Consider the following 25,916-nt stretch of genomic DNA (forward strand, 5'->3'; position numbering starts at 1 on the left):
ACTTAATGAAAAATAAGTGAAATTTCACTGATGCCTTGGCTAGGTCAACCCAAGTCAGTATAAATACTAACTCTGAATATATTCCATTGCTAATGGGGCTACTCTGATCAACAAAAGTCAATAAATGCATGTAATCACTGAAAATCTTTTCTTTGGAATAAGATCCTCCTAGGTGCTATAGCACAGTCCTAAAGCATGCCACATATGTGATTATATCCTCCTAAGTGTTATAGCACAATCCAAAACATGCCAAATATGTGGTTACATCCTCCTAAGTGCTGTAGCACAATTAAAAAGCATGCCGTATATGTGGTTGCATCCTTCTTAGTGCTATAGTACAGTCACAAAAAATGCCACATATGTGATTACATCCTCCTAAGTGTTATAACACAATTTAAAACATGCCACATATGTGATTACATCCTCCTGTGTTATAGCACAATCCAAAACATGCCACATATGTGATTACATCCTAAGTGCTGTAGCACAGTCCCAATGCATGCTACATATGTGATTACATATTTCTTAGTGCTGTAGTACAGTCACAAAACATGCCACATATGTGATCATATCCTCCTAAGTGATATACACACTCCAAACACATGCCATATATGAGATTGTATCCTCCTAAGTGCTATAGCACAGTCTCAGAACATGCCACATATGTGATTACATCCTCCTAATTGTTATAGCACAGTTGCAAAGTATGACACATATGTGGCTACATCCTCTTAAGTGCTATAGCTCAATCCAAAAACATGCCACATATGTGATTACATCCTACTAAGTGCTATAGCACAGTTCAAAAACATGCCACATATGTGATTATATCCTTCTTAGTGCTATAGCACAGTCCCAAAACATGCCACATATATGATCATATTCTCCTAAGTGGTATAGCACAATCCAAAAATGTGCCACATATATGATTGTATCCTCCTAAGTGTTACAGTGCAGTCCCAAAACATGCCACACATCTGATTACATCCTCCTAAGTGTTATAGTACAATCTAAAACATGCCACATATGTGATTACACCCCCAAGTGTTATAGTGCAGTCCCAAAACATGCCACATGTGATTATATCCTACATAGTGCTATAGTACAATCCCACAACATGCCACATATGTCATTACATCTTCCTATGTGCTATAGTACAATCCCAATACGTGCCACATATGTGATTACATCCTCCAAAGTGCTATAGCACATCCAAAAACATGCCGTAAATGTCATTACATCCTCCTAATTTTTATAGCACAGTCCCATGGCATGCCACAATATGATTACATCCTCCTATGTTCTATAGTACAGTCCCAAAACATGCCACATATGTGATTACATCATCCTAAGTGATGTAGCACAATCCCACAGCATGCCACATATGTAATTACATCCTCTTAAGTGTTTTTGCACAATCCCACAGCATGCCAAATATGAGAATACATCCTCCTAATTGTTATAGCCCAGTCCCAAAACATGCCACAAATGTCATTACATCCTCCTAAGTGTTACAGCACAGTCCCAAAGCATGCCACATATGTGATTACATCCTACTAAGAGTTATAGCACAGTCTCAAAAAATGCCACATATGTGATTACATCCTCCTAAGTGCTATAGCACAATCCAAAATCATGCCGCATATGTGATTACATCCTCCTAAGAGTTATAGCACAGTCCCAAAACATGCCACTCATGTGGGTACATACCCTAAGTGCTATAGCACAGTCTCAAAACATGCCACAAATGTGATTGCATGCTCCTAATTGTTATAGCACAATCGCAAAGCATGCCACAATTGTGATTACATCCTCCTAAGAGTTATAGGACAGTTCCAAAGCATGCCACATATGTGATTACATCCTCTTTAGAGTTATAGCAGAATCTCAAAGTATGCCACATATGGTATTACATCCTCCTAAGTGCTACAGCACAGTCCCAAGGCATGCCACATATGTGATTACATCCTCCTAAGTGCTACAGCACAGTCCCAAAGCATGCCACATATGTGATTACAAACTCTTGTTATAGCACTATCCTACAGCATGCCACATGTGTGATTGCATCCTCTAAAGTGCTACAGCACAGTCCCAAAGCATGCCACATATGTGATTACATACTCTTGTTATAGCACTATCTTACAGCATGCCACACATGTGACTACATCCTCTGAAGTCCTATAGCACAGTCCCACTGCATGCCCCATGTCTGATTACATCCTCCAAAGTGGTATAGCACAGTCCCAAAGAATGCTACATATGTGGTTACATCCTCCTTAATGCTATAGCATAATCAAAAAGCATGCCACGTGATTACATCCTCCTATGTTCTATAATACAGTCCAAAAGCATGCCACAAATGTGATTACATATTCCTAAGTGCTATAGCACAGTTCCAAAGCATGCCACATATGTGATTAATCCTCCTAATTGTTATAGCACAGTTGCAAAGTATGATACATTTATGGCTACATCCTCTTAAATGCTGCACAATCCAAAAACATGCCACATATGTGATTACATCCTCCTAAGTGTTATAGTGCAGTCCAAAAGAATGCCACATATGTGATTATTCCTCCTAATTGTTATAGCACAGTTGCAAAGTATGATACATTTGTGGCTGCATTTGTGGCTGCATCCTCTTAAATGCTGCACAATCCAAAAACATGCCACATATGGGATTACATCCTCCTAAGTGTTATAGCACAATCCAAAACATGCCACATATGTCATTACATCCTGCTAAGTGTTGTAGTGCATTCCCAAAACATGCCACATGTACTCACATCCTCCAAAGTGCTATAGTACAATCCCAAAACATGCCACATATGTCATTGCATCCTCCTAAATGCTATAGTACAATCCCAGTACATGCCACATATGTGATTACATCCTCCAAAGTGCTATAGCACAATCCAAAACCATGCCACATATGTCATTACATCCTCCTAATTTTTATAGTACAGCCCCAAAGCATGCCACATATGTGATTACATACTCGTAATTGTTATAGCACAGTCCCAAAGCATGCAGCAATGTGATTGCATCCTCCTGTTATAGCACTATCCCCACAGCATGCCACATATGTGATTACATCCTCCTTAGTGCTATAGTACAGTCCAAAAACATGCCACATATGTGATTACATCCTCCTATGTGATGTAGCACAATCCCACAGCATGCCACATATGTGATTATATCATCCTAAGTGTTTTTGCACAATCCCACAGCATGTCAAATGTGTGAATACATCCTCCTAATTGTTATAGCCAGGTCCCAAAGCATGCCACATATGTTAGTACATCCCCCTAAGTGCTATAGCACAGTCTCAAAGCATGCCAAATGTAATTACATCCTACTAAGAGTTCTATCACAGTCCCAAAGCAAGCCACATGTGATTACATCCTCCTAAGAGTTATAGCACAGTCCCAAAACATGCCACAAATGTGATTACATCCTCCTAATTGTTATAGCCCAATCCCAAAGCATGCCACAAATGTGATTATATCCTCCTACAAGTTATAGCAGAGTCTCAAAGCATGACCCATATGTGATTCCATCCTCCCGAGTGCTACAGCACAGTCCCAAAACATGGCACATATGTGATTTCATCCTCCTGTTATCGCACTATCCCACAGCATGCCACATATGTGATAACATCCCCTAAGAGTATTAGAGCAGTCACTAGGAAAGCTACATATGTGATTACATCCTCTTAAGTGCTATAGCACAATCCAAAAACATGCCACAAATGTCATTACATCCTCCTAAGTGTTATAGTACAATTCCAAAGCATGTCATATATGTGATTTCATCCCCATAAGAGTTATAGCACAGTCCCAAAGAATGCCACATATGTGATTACATCCTCCTAAGTTCTATAACACATTCTGAAGCCTGCCACAAATGTGATTACATACTCCTACGTGATATAGCACAGTCCTAACACAAACCATATATGTGATAACATCCTCCTAAAAGTTATAGCACAGTCACAAAGAATGCCACATATATGATTACATCCTCCTAAGTTTTATAGCACAATCCAAAAACATGCCACAAATGTCATTACATCCTCCTAAGTGTTATAGCACAGTCCCAAAACATGCCACAAATGGGATTACATCCTCATAATTTTTATAGCACAGTCCAAAAGCATGCTGCAATTGTGATTACATCCTCCTAAGAGTTATAGGACAGTCCCAAAGCATGCCACATATATGATTACATCCTCCTAAGCACTATAGTACAGTCCAAAAACATGCCACATATGTGATTACATCCTCCTATGTGATGTAGCACAATCCCACAGCATGCCACATATATGACTATATCCTCCTAAGTGTTTTTGCACAATCCCACAGCATGCCAAATGTGTGAATACATCCTCCTAATTGTTATAGCCAGGTCCCAAAGCATGCCACATATGTTAGTACATCCTCCTAAGTGCTATAGTACAGTCTCAAAGCATGCCACATGTGATTACATCCTACTAAGAGTTCTTGCACAGTCCAAAAGCAAGCCACATGTGACTACATCCTCCTAAGAGTTATAGCACAGTCCCAAAACATGCCACAAATGTGATTACATCCTAATAATTGTTATAGCCCAATACCAAAGCATGCCACAAATGTGATTATATCCTCCTAAGAGTTATAGCAGAGTCTCAGAGCATGCCACATATGTGATTACATCCTCCTAAGAGTTATAGCACAATCCCAAAGCATGACACATATGTGATTCCATCCCCCTAAGTCCTACAGCACAGTCCCAAAACATGGCACATGTGATTACATCCTCCTGTTATCGCACTATCCCACAGCATGCCACATATGTGATTACATCCTCCTAAGTTCTATAACACAATCCCAAAGTATGCCACAAATGTGATTATATACTCCTAAGTTCTATAGCACTGTCCCAATGCATGCCACATGTTTGATTACATCCTCCTACGTGCTATAGGACAGTCCAAAAGAATGCCACATATGAGATTACATCTTCCTTAGTGCTATAGCACAATCCAAAATTATGCCACATGTGATTACATTCTCCTAAGTTTTATAACACATTCCCACAGCCTGCCACAAATGTGATTACATACTCATATGTGCTATAGCACAGTCCTAATGCATGCCACATAGGTGATAACATCCCCTAAGAGTTTTAGCACAGTCGAAAGCCACATATGTGATTACATCCTCTTAAGTGCTATAGCACAATACAAAAACATGCCACAAATGTCATTACATCCTCCTGAGTGTTATAGTACAGTCCCAAAGCATGTCATATATGTGATTACATCCTCAAAAGAGTTATAGCACAGTCCCAAAGAATGCCACATATATGATTACATCTTCCTAAGTTCTATAACACATTCTGAAGCCTACCACAAATGTGATTACATACTCCTACGTGATATAGCACAGTCCTAACACAAGCCACATATGTGATAACATCCTCCTAAAAGTTATAACACAGTCACAGAGAATGCCACATAATGATTACATCCAACTAAGTTCTATAGCACAATCCACAAACATGCCACAAATGTCATTACATCCTCCTAAGTGTTATAGAACAGTCCCAAAACATGCCACAAATTGGATTACATCCTCCTAATTGTTATAGCACAACCCCAAAGTATGCTACAATTGTGATTACATTCTCCTAAGAGTTATAGGACAGTCCCAAAGCATGCCACATATGTGATTACATCTTCCTAAGTGTTATAGCACAATCCCAAAGCATGCCACATATGTGATTACATCCTCCAAAGTGCTATAGCACAATCCAAAATCATGCCACATATGTGATGACATCCTCCAAAGAGTTATAGCACAGTCCCAAAGCATGCCACTCATGTGGTTACATATCCTAAGTGCAATAGCACAGTCCCAAAACATGCCACAAATGTGATTACATGCTCCTAATTGTTATAGCACAATCCAAAAGCATGCCACAATTGTGATTACATACTCCTAAGAGTTATAGAACAGACCCAAAGCATGCCACATATGTGATTACATCTTCCTTAGAGTTATAGCAGAATCACAAAGTATGCCACATATGTGATTACATCCTCCTAAGTGCTAGAGCACAGTCCCAAAGCATGCCACATTTGTGATTACATACTCTTGTTATAGCACTATCCTACAGCATATCACATATGTAATTACATCCTCCTAAGTTCTATAATACAGTCCCAAAGTATGCCACACATGTGATTACATACTCCTAAGTGCTATAGCACAGTCCAACACATGTCTGATTACATCCTCCTAAGTGGTATTTCACAGTCCCAAAAAATGCTACACATATGGTTACATCCTCCTTAGTGCTATAGCATAATCAAAAAGCATGCCACGTGATTACATCCTCCTACATTCTATAACACAGTCCAAAAGCATGCCACGAATGTGATTACATATTCCTAAGTGCTATTGCACAGTCCTAATGCATGCCACAATTGTCATTATGTCCTCCTAAGTGGTATAACACAGTCCCAAAGCATGCCACATATGCAATTACATCCTCCTAATTGTTATAGCACAGTTGCAAAGTATGACACATTTGTAGCTACATCCTTTTAAATGCTGCACAATCCAATAACATTCCACATATGTGACTACATCCTCCTAAGTGTTATAGTGCAGTCCCAAAGAATGCCACATATGTGATTACATCCTCCTAAGTGTTATAACACAATCCAAAACATGCCACATATGTGATTACATCCTGCTAAGTGTTATAGTGCCGTCCCAAAACATGCCACATATAATCACATCCTCCAAAGTGCTATAGTACAATCCCAAAACATGCCACATATGTCATTACATCCTCCTAAATGCTATAGTACAATCCCAGTACATGCCACATATGTGATTACATCCTCCAAAGTGCTATAGCATAATCCAAAACCATGCCACATATGTCATTACATACTCCTAATTGTTATAGCACAGTCCCAAAGTATGTCACAATGTGATTATATCCTCCTGTTATAGCACTATCCCACAGCATGCCGCATATGTGATTACATCCTCCTAAGTGCTATAGTACAGTCCTAAAACATGCCACATATGTGATTACATCCTCCTATGTGATGTAGCACAATCCCACAGCATGCCACATATGTGATTATATCCTCCTAAGTGATTTTGCACAATCCCACAACATGCCAAATGTGTGAGTACATCCTCCTAATTGTTATAGCCAGGTCCCAAAGCATGCCACATGTGATTACATCCTACTAAGAGTTCTAGCATAGTCCTAAAGCATGCCACATGTGATTACATCCTCCTAAGAGTTATAGCACAGTCCCAAAACATGCCATGAATGTGATTACATCCTCCTAATTGTTATAGCCCAATCCCAAAGCATGCCACAAATGTGATCATATACTCCTAAGAGTCTCAAAGCATGCCACATATGTGATTACATCCTCCTAAGAGTTATAGCACAATCCCAAAGCATGCCACATATGTGATTACATCCTCCTTTTATCGCACTATCCCACAGCATGCCACATATGTGATTACATCCTCTTAAGTTCTATAACACAATCCCAAAGTATGCCACAAATGTGATTATATACTCCTAAGTTCTATAGCACTGTCCCAATGCATGCCACATGTCTGATTACATCCTCCAACATGCTATAGGACAGTCCCAAAGAATGCCACATATGAGATTACATCTTCCTTAGTGCTATAGCACAATCCAAAATTATGCAACATGTGATTACATTCTCCTAAGTTCTATAACACATTCCCACAGCCTGCCACAAATGTGATTACATACTCCTATGTGCAGGATGTAATGACATATGTGGCATGTTTTGGATTGTGCTATAACACTTAGGAGGATGTAATCACATATGTGGAATATTATTGGATTGTGCAGCATTTAAGAGGATGTAGCTACAAATGTGTCATACTTTGCAACTGTGCTATAACAATTAGGAGGATATAATCGCATATGTGGCATGCTTTGGGACTGTGCTATAGCACTTAGGAGGATGTAATGACAATTGTGGCATGCATTAGGACTGTGCAATAGCACTTAGGAATATGTAATCACATTCGTGGCATGCTTTTGGACTGTGTTATAGAATGTAGGAGGATGCTAGCACTGTCCTAATGCATGCCACATATGTGATAACATCCCCTAAGAGTTTTAGCACAGTCACAAAGAAAGCCACATATGTGATTACATCCTCTTAAGTGCTATAGCACAATCCAAAAACATACCACAGATGTCATTGCATCCTCCTGAGTGTTATAGTACAGTCCCAAAGCATGTCATATATGTGATTACATCCTCAAAAGAGTTATAGCACAGTCCCAAAGAATGCCACATATATGATTACATCCTCCTAAGCTCTATAACACATTCTGAAGCCTGCCACAAATGTGATTACATACTCCTATGTGATATAGCACAGTCCTAACACAAGCCACATATGTGATAACATCCTCCTAAAAGTTATAGCACAGTCACAAAGAATGCCACATAATGATTACATCCAACTAAGTTCTATAGCACAATCCTGGAACATGCCACAAATGTCATTACATCCTCCTAAGTGTTATAGAACAATCCCAAAACATGCCACAAATGGGATTACATCCTCCTAATTGTTATAGCACAATCCCAAAGTATGCTACAATTGTGATTACATTCTCCAAAGAGTTATAGGACAGTCCCAAAGCATGCCACATATGTGATTACATCTTCCTAAGTGTTACAGCACAATCCCAAATCATGCCACATATGTGATTACATCCTCCTAAGTGCTATAGTGCAATCCAAAATCATGCCACATATGTGATTACATCCTCCTAAGAGTTATAGCACAGTCCCAAAGCATGCCACTCATGTGGTTACATATTCTAAGTGCAATAGCACAGTCCCAAAACATGCCACAAATGTGATTACATGCTCCTACTTGTTATAGCACACTCCAAAAGCATGCCACAATTGTGATTATTTACTCCTAAGAGTTATAGAACAGACCCAAAGCATGCCACATATGTGATTACATCTTCCTTAGAGTTATAGCAAAATCACAAAGTATGCCACATATGTGATTACATCCTCCTAAGTGCTACAGCACAGTTCCAAAGCATGCCACTTATGTGATTACATACTCTTGTTATAACACTATCCTACAGCATGTCACATATGTAATTACATCCTCCTAAGTTCTATAATACAGTCCCAAAGTATGCCACAAATGTGATTACATACTCCTAAGTGCTACAGCACAGTCCCAACACATGCCACATGTCTGATTACATCCTCCTAAGTGGTATTGCACAGTCCCAAAGAATGCTCCATATGTGGTTACATCCTCCTTAGTGCTATAGCATAATCAAAATGCATGCCACGGGATTACTTCCTCCTACATTCTATAACACAGTCCAAAAGCATGCCACAAATGTGATCATATATTCCCAAGTGCTATAGCACAGTCCTAATGCTTGCCACATATGTCATTACGTCTTCCTAAGTGCTATAGCACAGTCCCAAAGCATGCCACATATGCGATTACATCCTCCTAATTGTTATAGCACAGTTGCAAAGTATGACACATTTGTAGCTACATCCTCTTAAATGCTGCACAATCCAATAACATTCCACATATGTGATTACATCCTCCTAAGTGTTATAGTGCAGTCCCAAAGAATGCCACATATGTGATTACATCCTCCTAAGTGTTATAGCACAATCCAAAACATGCCACATATGTGATTACATCCTGCTAAGTGTTATAGTGCAGTCCCAAAACATGCCACATGTAATCACATCCTCCAAAGTGCTATAGTACAATCCCAAAACATGCCACATATGTCATTACATCCTCCTAAATGCTATAGTACAATCCCAGTACATGCCACATATGTGATTACATCCTCCAAAGTGCTATAGCACAATCCAAAACCATGCCACATATGTCATTACATACTCCTAATTGTTATAGCACAGTCCCAAAGCATGTCACAATGTGATTACATCCTCCTGTTATAGCACTATCCCACAGCATACCACATATGTGATTACATCCTCCTAAGTGCTATAGTACAGTCCAAAAACATGCCACATATGTGATTACATCCTCCTATGTGATGTAGCACAATCCCACAGCATGCCACATATGTGATTATATCCTCCTAAGTGATTTTGCACATTCCCACAGCATGCCAAATGTGTGAATACATCCTCCTAATTGTTATAGCCAGGTCCCAAAGCATGCCACATGTGATTACATCCTACTAAGAGTTCTAGCACAGTCCCAAAGCATGCCACTCGTGATTACATCCTCCTAAGAGTTATAGCACAGTCCCAAAACATGTCATGAATGTGATTACATCCTCCTAATTGTTCTAGCCCAATCCCAAAGCATGCCACAAATGTGATTATATACTCTTAAGAGTCTCAAAGCATGCCACATATGTGATTACATCCTCCTAAGAGTTATAGCACAATCCCAAAGCATGCCACATATGTGATTACATCCTCCTTTTATCGCACTACAAACAGCATGCCACATATGTGATTACATCCTCTTAAGTTCTGTAACATAATCCCAAAGTATGCCACAAATGTGATTATATACTCCTAAGTGCTATAGCACTGTCCCATTGCATGCCACATGTCTGATTACATCCTCTTAAGTGCTATAGCACAATCCAAAAGCATGCCACAAATGTCATTATATCCTCCTAAGTGTTATAGTACAGTCCCAAAGCATGTCACATATGTGATTACATCCTCATAAGAGTTATAGCACAGTCCCAAAGAATGCCACATATGTGATTACATCCACCTAAGTTCTATAACACATTCTGAAGCCTGCCACAAATGTGATTACATACTCCTATGTGCTATAGCACAGTCCTAACACAAGCCACATATGTGATAACATCCTCCTAAAATTTATAGCGCAGTCACAAAGAATGCCACATATATGATTACATCCTCCTAAGTTCTATAGCACAATCCAAAAACATGCCACAAATGTCATTAAATCCTCCTAAGTGTTAAAGCACAGTCCCAAAACATGCCACAAATGGGATCACATCCTCCTAATTGTTATAGCACAATCCCAAAGCATGCTACAATTGTGATTACATCCTCCTAAGAGTTATAGGACAGTCCCAAAGCATGCCACATAAATGATTACATCCTGCTAAGTGTTATAGAACAATCCCAAAGCATGCCACATATGTGATTGCATCCTCCTAAGTGCTACATCTCAGTCCCAAAGCATGCCATATATGTAATTACATCATGTTGTTATAGCAGTATCCCACAGCTTGCCAGATATATGATTTAATCCTTCTAAGTTCTATAACACAGTCCCAAGGCATGCCACATGTCTGATTACATCCTCCTAAGTGGTATAGCACAGTCCCAAAGAATCTCACATATGTGGTTACATCCTCTTTAGTGCTATAGCACAATCCAAAAGCATGCCAGATGTGATTACATCCTACTATGTTATATAGCACAGTCCCAAAACATGCCATAAATGTGATTACATACTCCTGAGTGCTATAGCACAGTCCTAACGCATGCCACATATGTCATTTTGTCATCCTAAATGCTATAGCACAGTCTCAATGCATGCCACATATGTGGTTACATCCTACCAAGAGTTATAACACAGTCACAAAGAATGCCACATATGTGATTATATCCTCCTAAGTGCTAGAGCACAATACAAAAACATGCCGCAAATGTCATTACATCCTCCTAAGTATTATAGCACAGTCTCAAAGGATGCCCCATATGTGATTAAACACTCTTAATTGTTATAGCACAGTCTCAAAGAATGCCACATGTGATTACATCCTCCTAATTATTATAGCACATCCCAAAAACATGCCACATACTGTATGTGATTACATCCTCCTGTTATAGCACTATCCCACACCATGCCACATATGTCATTACATCCTGCTAAGTGCTATAGTGCAGTCCCAAAACATGTCACATATGTGATTACATCCTCCTAAGTTGTTGTTGTGTCTTTCGGCTTATCCCAGTTAGGGGTCGCCACAGCGGAACTCCTGTCCGCTAATGATTGGTAGTGGATTTTTACGTGCCGAGTTACCAGCCCTGACGCACAACCTTCAACGAAGGCATGCCCATTCACGTATGCCTCCACACAGAAGACGCTCTAACTGAGAATCGAACGGGACAACATCTTGCTGTAAGGCAACAATGCTACCGCAGCACCACTCCTAAGTACTATAGGCAAATCTAAAAACATGCCACAAATGTCGTTACATCCTCCTTAGTGTTATAGCACAGTCCCAAAGCATGCCACATATGTGATTATATCCTCCTATGAGTTGCAGCACAGTCCCAAAGCATGCCACTTATGTGATTACATCCTCTTAAGAGTTATAGCACAGTACCAAAGAATGCCACATATGTGATTCCATCCTCCTAAGTTCTATAGCACAATCCAAAATCATGCCACATATGTGATTACATCCTCCTAAGAATTATAGCACAGTCCCAAAGCATGTCACAATTGTGATTACATCCACCTAAGAGTTATAGCACAGTCCCAAAGCATGCCACATGTGTGATTGCATCCTCCTTTTATAGCACCATCCCACAGCATGCCACATATGTGATTACATCAAGCTTAGTTTTATTACACAGTCCCAAAGCATGCCACAAATGTGATTACATACTCCTATGTGCTATAGCACAGTCCCAACGCATGCCACATATGTGATTACATCCTCCTAAGTTCTATAGCACAATCCAAAATCATGCCACATATGTGATTACATCCTCCTAAGAATTATAGCACAGTCCCAAAGCATGTCACAATTGTGATTACATCCTCCTAAGTGTTATAGCACAGTCTCAATGCATGCCACATGTCCGATTGCATCCTCCTAAGAGTTATAGCACAGTCCCAAAGCATGCCACATGTGTGATTGCATCCTCCTGTTATAGCACCATGCCACAGCATGCCACATATGTGATTACATCCTGCTTAGTTTTATTACACAGTCCCAAAGCATGCCACAAATGTGATTACATACTCCTATGTGCTATAGCACAGTCCCAACGCATGCCACATGTCTGATTACATCCTCCTAAGTACTATAGCATAGTCCCAAAGAATGCCATGTATGTGATTACATCCTCCTTAGTGCTATAGCACAATCCAAAAGCATGCCACATGTGATTACATCCTCCTAAGTTCTATAATACAGTCCCAAAGCATGCCACAAATGTGATTACATACTCCTAAGTGCTATCACACAGTCCCAAAGCATGGCACATATGTGATTACATCCTCCTAAGAGTCATAGCATAGTCACAAATAATGCCACAGATGTGATTACATCCTCCTACGTGCTATAGCACAATCCAAAATCAAGCCACATATGTGATTACATCCTCCTTAGAGTTATAGGACAGTCCCAAAGCATGCCACATTTGTGATTACATTCTCCTAAGTGTTATAGCACAGTCCCAAAGCATGCCACATGTGTGATTGCATCCTCCTATTATAGCACCTTGCCACAGCATGCCACATATGTGATTACATCCTGCTTAGTTTTATTGCACAGTCCCAAAGCATGCCACAAATGTGATTACATACTCCTATGTGCTATAGCACAGTCCCAACGCATGCCACATGTTTGATTACATCCTCCTAAGTGCTATAGCATAGTCCCAAAGAATGCCACATATGTGATTACATCATCCTTAGTGCTATAGCACAATCCAAAAGCATGCCACATGTGATTACATCCTCCTAAGTTCTATAATACATTCCCAAAGCATGCCACAAATGTGATTACATACTCCTAAGTGCTATCGCACAGTCCCAAAGCATGGCACATATGGGATTACATCCTCCTAAGAGTTATAGCATAGTCACAAATAATGCCACATATGTGATTACATACTCCTATGTGCTATAGCACAATCCAAAATCAAGCCACATATGTGATTACATCCTCCTTAGAGTTATAGGACAGTCCCAAAGCATGCCACATTTGTGATTACATTCTCCTAAGTGTTATAGCACAGTCCCAAAGCATGCCACATATCTGATTACATCATCCTAAGAGCTATAGCACAGTCCCAAAAACTGCCACATAACAACTTTTGTGTGACCTATTTCATCCTTCAGCATCTTAGGCAGCTGACACTTATCTAGCTCTTGCAGTGTTTGCCAATTCCCTTGCATTGTTTGTATGACATACTATTCCTTGCCTCCTTCTCCTTTGCTTTTCACATCTATTTCACCTTCTCATCTAACGTTGCATACTTTTGCATTACTGCTCCCTTCTCTTTAACCATTGCTACCCTGCCCTCCTATTGCTTATTCCATTGCATTGAGCCTTTCCTCACACCATACATTACTAACATACACTGCAAATCTATGTTTGACTGTACTGCTAATGGAAATGAGGGCAATAAGCTAGATATGCCCTGTAAAATGAAATTATGTCATTACTGTCTTTAGATGTACAGTGCTCTACTTTCAAGTCCTGGAAATGGGTTAGAGGAAAGGTAATGTGCACCTTAGCTCCATGAAGGAATGAATGCAGGTCGGCGGCCACTGTCTCTACACCCACTGGCTGTTATTTTCAAAGAATTATATCCTTATGATTGGACAGCCTGGGGAGTATGACCTGTTGAAATGACTTGAATTCTAAAATTATTGCTTAAGTACTTTCTGAAATAAATTTATCGTCTTCTGATTTGATAAGTCCAACTGTCTTAGTTGGACTCATCATTGCTGCAAAAAGTATGGCATGCTCCATTAGACAGTTAATGACAGCCAAACTTGACTACAAAAAAAAATATTCTCAAGGTAATTTTTATCCTTTTCATTTCATTTGGTAGGTACTGAATAAGAATTCCATTTGATGACTACTAGGAATGAATTTATTAATTACTTAAGCTATAATGCATGTGGTAGGAGTAAAGACATAGAAATCTACAGACTGGGTGTAAATCCTAAAATGGATTCTGAAACACAACAGATTTTATACACATGCACACACACACACACACACACACACACACACACACACACACACACACACGCACACACGCACATATCTTTCTCTCTCTGTGCGTATATATATATATATATATATATATATATATATATATATATATATATATATATATATATATATATATATATATATATATATATATATATATAATTTATAAACTCTTAATGCAAAAAATATGATACATAGTGGATGATAAATTGTTTTAGTAACATCCAAGTAAATTCAGATACTGAATTAAAGAAACAGATTATATTCAAAAAGAACTATGCAAACTGGAACCAAGCAAAGCAGAGGAAGCAGATATAATTAGTAATAATGACCTGAAAACACCTTACCTTAAACTTGTACCCCTACATCTGTTACTCTCTAGGTCATTTATCTATGGGGAGAATCCTCAAGAACGAAGACATGTGCTTGTTAAAGTCATATACAAGGGAAAGAAGAATAGGGCAAACCCAGAGTCATATAGACGTATACGTTTACTTTCTTGTTCTGGAAGAATAGTAGAATGGTTATGTTTGATAAATTATTGTCAGACTTGAAATGGTTGGTGTTTGAAATCTTAAGCAGGCATTTGTTGCAATAAATCTATAGCTGCTGGTAATATAATGCTCTATAATAATATAACAACAATAAGTGACACATTATGATGTAATGAAATTCATATAGTTTTAACTTAAGCTTTTCATAGTGTCATACATAAAACATTGAACAATACATTAGAAGAACTAGGGATTCATATAGCTTTGATAAGATAGATACCTGCATGACTTACAAACAGGGCATACTAAGTGTCATACTGCAACTGTAATGGTGAAATTCTAGCATACAGTCAGGGTGTCCAACTTGGATCAGTCCCAGGCCAGTACTTATTTAGAGTTTATCTTTAAGATCTTTCTTTTTTCATTTGAAGTGTTCTATAGTCTTTATGTAATTGACATGCAAATAGTTAAACTGATTAAATATTTTACAGTGCTAAAGAATGTTACTAAATTTGAGCAGAGGCAAATAATATGCTGATAACACGAAGGGACTCTGGCTGACAAAGTTCGCAGACGATTGCAGGTTGGGAGCTATTATTAACTCCCCGAGTGATGATGACATCCTACAGAAAGGCCTCACTGAGACCAATGACTGGTGTCAGAACCATGACCTTAAGCTCAATGCCAAAAAATGTGTCGTCATTCCCCTTTGGGAAAAACACGGTTCCCATGAATTACCACATCGATGGTAGTCCACGGAACACAAAAGGCGTCATAAGAGATCTGGGAACACAGGTTGACAGCAACCTCTCTTTTGACCATCACATTGCCATTGTGGTCAGAAAGTCCTTCTATGTGGCACATCTCATTACTAAGGGTTTTGCATGCAGGAAGAAAGAGGTCATTGTCTCCCTCTACTCTTCCCTCATTAGGCCAAGCATCGAGCACAATGCCCTATTTGACATGTACCTCACTAGATACCTACAACTACTAGAGAGGCCGCAAAAATACTTCACAAAGAGGATGTTAGGCCTTAAACATTTGTCCTATATGGACAGACTCAAAAAACTCCAACTATTCTCTGTCTCATATCGCCTACTTAGAGGTGATCTCTGCTTGACTTACAAAGCCATGTCTGACCGAGCTCTGATAAAAATGCTAAATCTAACAAAATCTCAATCCCTCCGCACTACACACTCCAGAGTCCTCAACCTCATTACCACAGTCAAAAGAACAAGCTGGAGGGACAGGTTCATAACCCAGAGACTGCCTATGCTATGGAATCGACTTTCCATACATGTCAAGCGAAGCATCACTTTGGCCCTCTTCAAGAGAAATCTTGATGAGTGGATGGGAAATAGAAAATTCACCCAGGGGATCACTCCGGGATCACTCCAGTGGCTCTACTTGACAGAGGAACTTGGAACTAAGGTCGGGTGGCACGATGCCAGGGTAATCCTATGGACTAGGCTTGTAAAGGCTCCAGTGCCATTAGCCTAGTACACACCTATGAACCTATAAAAACTAAGCATATAAGATTTAGGGGACATAGACTGAAGGGTGAATGTTTAACACAGCATACAGTGGTTGAAACTATATACTCATTTAAGGACCTGGATATATGGGTAGATCCCACTTTGAGTTTTCTTATATTGACCTATATAAAAAGATTTATAAACTGTAGAAAATCAGACGTGATTGATTTTTTTTTTGTAGGTACATTGGACCCAAACTAGAGTATGCAATAATAATAATGTGGAAACCTTATCAGAAAACTAGTATTTAAGCATTTGCATTTCAAATGCATCTTTCTTGTAAACAGTGCTTACAATCCAACTGGCTACCTAATTTTCTTCTCCCACCCCATTACCCAGCCACCATAGTAGTATTACTTATGTAAAATGAACAGAAAGCTCCGTCACGTAGATAAAGCTGGATATGTTAACAAACATGAACAAATTTAAAAAAATAAACAATCCAGCTCCATGTCTACCAATTATGAACTTTAATAAAAGAGAGCAATAAAACACCACTAAAATCAACTTAAGTAATACTTTTGCCAGATTGCTTTATTTTTTGAAAGTATTACTTATGTACCTACTATCCTCAATCTGCTACTATGACAAATAACACATTTAGCAAACCCGCAACAAGAAATGCTATCACTTATTCTCATAGTTTCTTACATTACTACTAGGCTACCTGCCCTTATAGGCCATTTTAAGCCAAGCCAGTTTCCCTTTCTGTGCTCAAATTAACCTACCCCATTTGCTTAAGAATTGTTTTTACCCGTCTTGTGATTGATAATTACATATTACCCTTAATGGAAATAACTGGGCTCATACCCTAGATAATTTGAGGGGACCCATGCATGGTATAATGCATTTAGGAGATACGTCTGTCCAATAGTACTACAGAAGACAGTCCTGGGATAAATTTTATATTTCTCCTCCATATATTCAAATTTATCTTACAGACACAAGGTATAGAGTTTTATTCTCATTTTGAGACACATAACTAGGCTTAAAAAGGGCCACTGGGGTTGCTAGCCTAGTAATCAACTATGAATCTATGAACTTTGCTTTACGTGAATGCGGAGTCTGTTCCAGAGCAGCTGCTTCCACTGTGAGATATACCTGTCCCTCCAAACCATTCTGTTTATCTAGCAGAAGAGGTTTAGATCCCTAGACTGGGTATTTATGATACCATTTGATTTCCTTATATCAGTAAATCCATCAGTATTGGGTCAGAAGGTTGCTTACATGCTATACACAGGTCACCTCTTAGCAGTCTGCAGGATATGAAGTATATATGGCTTGGAGATGATCCATGTAGGACATGTTGTTTAGGTCTTACATTCTTTTTAGTGAGGTATCTTTGTGGGTATTCCAGTTGTTGCATGTATCTGGACAGAGGCATTCCAAAGGGGGCGTCACACTCATTAATTGGCCTAATAAGGGCTGAGTAAAGGAGGGCAGGGACATCCCCAGATCTAGACAAAATCCCTTGGTTTATAAGCTGTGCAGTATGGAAGGACTTTCTTATAACAATGGACAAAGGTTGGTTAAAAGTTAGGTTATTGTCCATATAAGTTTCCAAATCCCAAACTTGTCATTGTGCTAGTTCCCTGGGGTAGATGACCTCCCAAAGGATACAATAATGCATTTTTTGCACTACTGTTATGCTACACAGTGCTACCTTTATTTCCAAGCTCAGGACCACCTGGTGCACATCGGTGTACTATGCAGTAATAATTTGCAGTCATAAAAAAGTAGAAATGCATGGCACAGAGACTATCAAGATCCATGCCTTTGAACTGTGATAGTCCCTGTCTACATAGTGAACACAGTGGGCAAGAAGCTTGCGTTAATGAATAGCAGGGTAAGATTGGGTTTCAGATCATAATTTCAATTTGATATGTTTTTTGAAAATGGATTATATGAAATATACTTTCTGAGATTCATTCCTAAGATGAACTTATTGGAATATGTTACTCCATTACATTTCAAACTCACTATGACCAGTGACATGATCAAAATCCTCTACATTATGTCATGCTGTGTTCTGCTCTTCTATGTCATTTTATTTTATAACATGTTATATGTTATTTAAAAATGGAGGACTCATTACATACAGGACAAAAATAAAATCTAACCTGATAATAGGGATTTTCTTATGTGTCGACATCCGCATAAAACATTTTAAAATGAAATTCATAAGATTGAACCTCTCATATAGTAAGACAAAAAAGCAGTCATGTAACCATGACAAGTGCCCAGAGAAATGACAAAAAAATCTAAGATGTTAACTTTTTCTTTACCTGCCACAAAATTATACATTTTGCAAGGGAATATAGAAAGAAACTCAAACATATTTCTGGACTGCATAAATGTATGCATTTGTTAGGAAAACTGTATACATTCCCTACTGAACTTACATACTAAATGATTTTGCTGTTGAGATAGAGACACTCTCTTTTCAGGCAGTCACCAAAGCCGTAGACGGTGGTAATGTGGTTCACTCAGCCTATCTTGACCTCGCCAAGGCATTCGACACCATCCGCCATTCTGGAATTATAGCTAAACTCACTAAACTAGGTATAAATCCCTACATCACAATATGGGTTTTCAACTGGCTCAGTGACAGAACCCAGACTGTAAAAGTTGCAGACTCCAAATCTGACTTCAAAGCAGTGACAAGTGGAGTACCACAGGGTTCAGTCCTGGGACCTCTCCTGTTTGGTATCTACTTCTCTGAAGTACTGGCTAACACAGAAGGACTCCAGTTAATAAAGTTTGCAGATGACTGCAAACTAAGAGCCATAGTTGAGTCCCCAAATGATGTGTAGATCCTACAGAAGGGCCTCACTGAGACAGATGCCTGGTGTCAGAGCCATGGCCTCAAGCTCAATGCCAAAAAGTGCATTGTCATCCCCTTTAGTAAAAACTCTGTACTCGTGAACTACCACATAGGCAGCAGTCTACTTAACACTGAATGTGTGATAAGAGACCTTGGGACCCAGGTGGACAGTACTCTCTCCTTTGATAATCACATCACCACAGTAGTCAGGAAGCCCTTCTACATGGCACACCTCATCACAAAAGGGTTCTCATCCAGGAAAAAAGAGGTCATTGTTCCCCTCTACTCGGCACTCATTAGACCCATTATAGAGTACAACGTCCCTTTTGGAATGTACCTCACAAGGCATCTGCAGCAGCTGGAAAGGCCACAGAAGTACCTCACAGAGAGGATTACTGGCCTCAAACAGATAACCTACACTGACCGTCTCAAAAAACTCCAGCTTTACTCCGTAGCATATTGCCTACTCCGAGGCGATCTCTACCTAACATATAAAGCTATGTCAAACCCAGATCTGTTGGACATGCTACACCTAAAGAAATCCCAATCCCTCTGAGCTACATGCTCTAGGGACCTAAACCTTGTCACCACAATAAACAGAACATGCTGGAGGGATAGATTCCTGTCCCAGAGACTTCCCATACTCTGGAAAAGCTACCCATCTATGTTAAGCAAAGTTCCTCATTAGCACTCTTCAAGAAAAATGTTGATGATTGGATGGGAAATAGGAAATAAACCCCGGGGGATCACCTCTGTGGCTCTGCTCGACATTTGCACAGGAAAATAACTTTCTTGGGTGGCGTAAGCCAGGGAACCTTGTTGACTAGGCTTACTTAGGCCTTGGGCTGATAGCCTAGTACCTACCTATGAACAGCTTGTATTTTCTTTACAAAAAGTTAAGTGAATTCATTAGATATGTTCTACTTTTGGGAAAGCTTAGCTTTTGCAGGTCTATTCTGATGAGATTTTTGTTAACATAGTTTATCAGGTCAATTTGCGTCATGCCTTGCAAATGAGATTTCTCATGTTTGATCTATAATCACTGGTGTCAGTGGTGGAGCCACCTCTTAGGGATGGTATAATTATTACTATCCTCCAAACGTTCGGTTTAAAGGATTGTCTTTGTCAGGGCTTCTTTAATTGTATTTATTGAACAGCCAGGTTCATTATCATAACCAATATTAGAAGTAGTGTATATCTTGGAGTGGAAGGATTGCTATTCTTTAGTTTCCTACTCTAACTGAAGAAGGATTTGTAATTGGCCTCAGCTTCAGATGCTGACCTATGTTCATGGGTTGCGGTAGTAGACCTAATAGTACTTTTCAATACTTTAGTCATATTTCTGATATTATCTTTTGATATGCTGTATACTATCATAAGCTATTTTCATTTTTTATTGCAGAGTTTCTTAGTGAACTTACTGGGTGATTTGTTTTTAACTTGCCCATTATATTTATATCTGTTTAAGACTGTCAAATCTATACATTTATCTAGGAAGCTCAGAACTCCTTTATTAAGTTACCTGCTTTGACAGTCCTGGGGCTGATACTGCTATAAGTATATTTTGAAATATCACAAAATTTGATAACATTGATATGTCTGAAATCGTTTCATTTTTAAATATTGGTTTGAGAGAGTTTACTAGAGATTTTAGCTGGGAAATTTACTACATTATGATCTGACATTCCAGAGAAGGACATTACAGGAGAGTAGTGTATGAAGAAGGTATCTTCCTAAAGACTTAGTCAAGAAGTTGACAGATTGTCTGGTAACAATATGCTTGAGGGTATTTCTGTTTATTAAACCTAAAAATGTCTGGGCATATCCTACAATAGAGTTGTAGGTACTCCAGTTTACTAAAAGATAGTTAAAATTTCCCAGAGTAATATTATTCGTGTTTATCGAGAGTTCATCAAGCACATTTGTGAAAGTTAAATGATTTTTCTGTGTACAAGGATGATGTCCTGTAACAGGCTATTTTGCATCCCAAGTCATTCAGCCCCCCATATGGACTGTCACCTTGACACAGTCACATTTGTTAGGTGAAAGAGTCTTAAGGGCCCTTGAGATATCAGCAGTCCTGGCACCTGAACTATAACTCACCACCATCCTGTCTTTGTCCAGCCTAGTGACTGGAAATAAGTATGCCTGACTAAAGTATCAATTTTACTAAAATATTTGTATTTATAGAGTGGTCTGGTGTACTGGATTTGATATGAAATGCAACTGTGTCTTTTGAGAGAGTTGCTACACTATTTCCAGTGACATGAGTATATGGTATTAGGAACACCTAAATAAACAGGATAGTGCATGACTAGAATAACTGAGTGGCACAATGGTGCAAAGGTTAACATTGTCACCTCACATCAAGAGGTTCTCTGGTTTGATTCTCGGCTGGGGTGCCTTCTGTGCAGAGTCTGTATGCCCTCCTTGCATTTGAGTGGGTTTCCTCCAGGTGCTCCGTTTTTCTCCCACATTCCCATCACATGCATCTGGATCAGGCCTACACTGAAAATGGGCTCTGTCCCAGTTGGACTTTCCCAGTAAACAAATGTTAAAAAAGTAAATTGTGATTTGATTGCTAGGTGTGACTTCAGCTTTTTGTGTGCCCGTTAAATAGATTTCAAGAAACTAACCTGGTGACCTTCACTTTCAAGGAGAGATTTTTGAAGTTTGTTTCTCATCCATATTGCAGACAGGTTATGATCAGTAATCAGATTGTAGTTCTCTACATTATATATAATGTCTTGTTATGTTATTTAGTTAAGTTAGGGTCTATTAAACTGTATATCATTGTACAAGTCTGTTGTATTGTAGTTTATCTAAAGTTAGGGAACTGGTATAATTTATAAATGCATCACTTGAATTTCATTTATACAAAGCCGGTTGCATATTGCCAAAAGAGAATGCTTTGCTAGCAGTAATGCACTTGATTTTGTTTCCTCCGTTTCAAGAGATTTTCTCAGAGCTGAAGACAAGGAGAATATATTCAATGCTGATCATTTTCCACTGTGGTACAGGCGAGCAGCTGAACAAATCTCTGGCAGCTTTGTTTATTCTATTCCATTCAGTACAGGTCAGTATATTTTTGGAATACGCATTTTGAAAAAATAAAACATGGTTTATTTTGTCTTGCTCATTCAGTTCTACTTTTGTCATTGTGTTGTTTGTTCAGCAGTGTCTGATGAGTATCTAATGCTAGCTCTGCACAATCTCATACATTTCTCTTATTCATAATTTCAGTTATACCATCATATAACCCGTTTCATCAAATACACAATTTTTTTTTTTTAATTGTGTCTGTAAAAGTTGGTTTGAAAACATATTCAAATGCCAAAAAAGCAATAAAACTGCTTGTTCCCAGGAATGCTTCCCATGCTTCAGTGAGATGAAATACTACAGTGTTCAGGAACAAAGACCATCGATTTGACTAAAATGAAAATCTTGCCCTCTGCAAATAATTATTTTCATACTCATAAATTTAACTTTTACAGGTGAAGTGTGCCTGAGTGCATCTGTTCTTTTTGATACAGCTGTGCAGTTAGTTATTTGTAATTTGACTGATGTGTGGATAATCTAAATGAGTTTCTCAGTTTTATTCAATTATATTTTTTCCTAAGGTTTTAAGAAGCTAGACACATTTTTATGTCACCTCCTCACATTTTTAATGTTGTTTTTTTTATTTCTGTTTTACTGTCATTACTTCATTCAGATATATTTCTTAATGCTTCCATCAGATATATTTCTTAATGCTTCCATCCTCTTGAGTCTCCTGCTTTTTTACAAAACATAACTTTATGGAAATGCCTCACTTTCCAGGCACAATATGGTTGCCCATTTCCATTTTGTCTATAAGGGATCATTTATTGAACGATTGTCTATTTTCATTTGGATTCTTTTTAACTTTGTCAACACACATACAGATTGCACTGGATATGGTTAGCTACACTGCTGCACAATAACAGTAAAGAATATATAGTTGGCAACATCTCAGATTGTTTGACAGTTTGCGTGGCCGTCAGGAGGCTTGGTTGCCATTTTTCCTTTGTCTGAACATATTTATACCATATATGCTAAGTCTGTTATTGAGCTGGTTAATAACTCACTTTATATAGTGGTAGAAGTAAATTTGAAACAAAGTGAGGGAAGTTGCTTTGCAATTTATCTGTAATTTCTTTCAGAATTGTCAGTGTTGATAATGGGAGATGACTTGTCTTCGTGTTTGTATTACTTGATATCATAGCTCTAAATATATTGTTTAAGAATCAGGAACAATGCCAATGCCACAAATCAAGGACAATGTTTAAATATTACTCTAACTGAAAAAGCACACAAACATGTGTAACACTCTACAACTTGTAACTAAACCAGAGTGCTAAAAAGTGGGCTGTAAGAAAACCATTGCTGTAATTCACTTAAGAAATTAATAGAACTAGTTATGACTCAGAATAATAATAATAAATAATAATAAAAAAGTGGGAGTGGCACAACAGAAAACACACTTACCTTTGGTGCAGAAGGCTGTGGGTTCTATTCCCACACCAAGATGATCAATTTCTGATACTGCATTGTAGCATAATTGGGTTGCTACACTCCTGAGTGTTCCATCATTTGGATGAGATATTAAACAGAAGCCCTGTGTGCCCAAGTTGGTGGTATTTCAGTTGGATGTAAAGGATCTTATTGAGAAGAGTAGCGGCTCTTTATTTATATACAAAAAAGAACTCTTATTTGCAGCATATTTACACATTTACAAATATATGGAAATGTGCAAATAAACAGATATACAAATATGTTTACCCATATTCATAATTGTTCCTACAATCATACAAAAATGTTATCATATTATGCCCTAACTCCTTTTTCGGGAACTAGGACTTTACTTAATATTGTTGCTAAAATCCAATTACCATTAAGCAGTTTCATATATTCTTTTATTCCAAATAACAGTATGACATAAAATAACAATTTGTCTGATCTTTTATAACATATTCATTATTTCTATTCTTATAATATCCATATTTAATCATATCCATGTTTATTTTATCAACTCCTTTTATATCTTCAAAAATCTTCTTTATATAGTTTTCCCCATAACTGTTTTACTGTTTTACATTTCAAAAACACGTTCAGTAGTTTTTTTTTTTCTTACTAACAATGTAAACATATTCCATCACTTTTCTTTTTATATGGCATACTTCCTTTTACTGGTAATTTGTCTATTACCAGTCTCTAGAAAAAAATCTTGACATTTTACTTTCTGATTACACACTTTCTTTCTTATTTTTATAGCTTTGATTTTTCATCTATATTGTTATATGAGAGGACTAATTCTAATTTCATGGTATAGTTGTATCTTTCACATGCTGTGTTTGTTTGCTTTGGGAGCAAGTGGTTGTCAGTATACATGTGGCAATTACTACATTGCCTCAGAATGCCCATGTTAAACAGGTTGCCTGGAGAAATGGTGGGAAACTGTCCGTCCATTATGGCAGTTATATATTGTAGCAACTAGTGGGTATGTACTAGATGGACCAGGGTTTGCTTGTGAGACTAACAAAGGTGACTATTCTTTGGAGGACTAAGGGTGGTAGACTGTGTCAACACCTTAGAATGCACAACTGAGTTGCTCGCTAGGTACCATTGCACAACTGCATTGCACCCAGTGAGGCAGTGGAGCTAAAAGGGTTTTCTAGCAGTTATCAAGGGAAAATTGTGTTTGTAAGTGTTTGCATCTATACACAGCAGTGCTAAACCCCGCAGTGTGGTGTGCAGCTATGCACAAATGTGGGGCTTAAACACAAGCAAAGTTAACCAGTTTTAACACAAATTACTCAATAGGAAAGCTCAAAACTGAACCTTTTAGGTAGCAGTTGCCAACTCAGATGGGTCCTGGCCTACACACTTCTGCCACAAGGGTACAGGAGGGCCTTCTTATTGTAGGATGGCTGGTTTTAGTGCTCAAGTGATACCAAACAGTCTAGATTCACCAACTTTGAAT

General features: G+C 38.5%; 1 protein-coding gene across 1 annotated transcript in view; it reads left to right on the plus strand.

Annotated features, from left to right (window-relative positions):
- The window catches only part of CACNA2D3 (calcium voltage-gated channel auxiliary subunit alpha2delta 3), a 2,619,084-nt gene that overhangs the window by 1,395,766 nt on the left and 1,197,402 nt on the right, over positions 1-25,916 (plus strand). The window contains exon 18 of the mRNA XM_044078472.1: positions 22,870-22,991. Within this exon, the coding sequence (XP_043934407.1) occupies positions 22,870-22,991 (122 nt within the window). The remainder of the gene's footprint in view (positions 1-22,869; positions 22,992-25,916) is intronic.

The sequence above is a fragment of the Protopterus annectens genome, chromosome 7.part1, assembly GCF_019279795.1.
Source record: "Protopterus annectens isolate FY-2018-M chromosome 7.part1, PAN1.0, whole genome shotgun sequence".
NCBI lineage: Eukaryota > Metazoa > Chordata > Ceratodontiformes > Protopteridae > Protopterus > Protopterus annectens.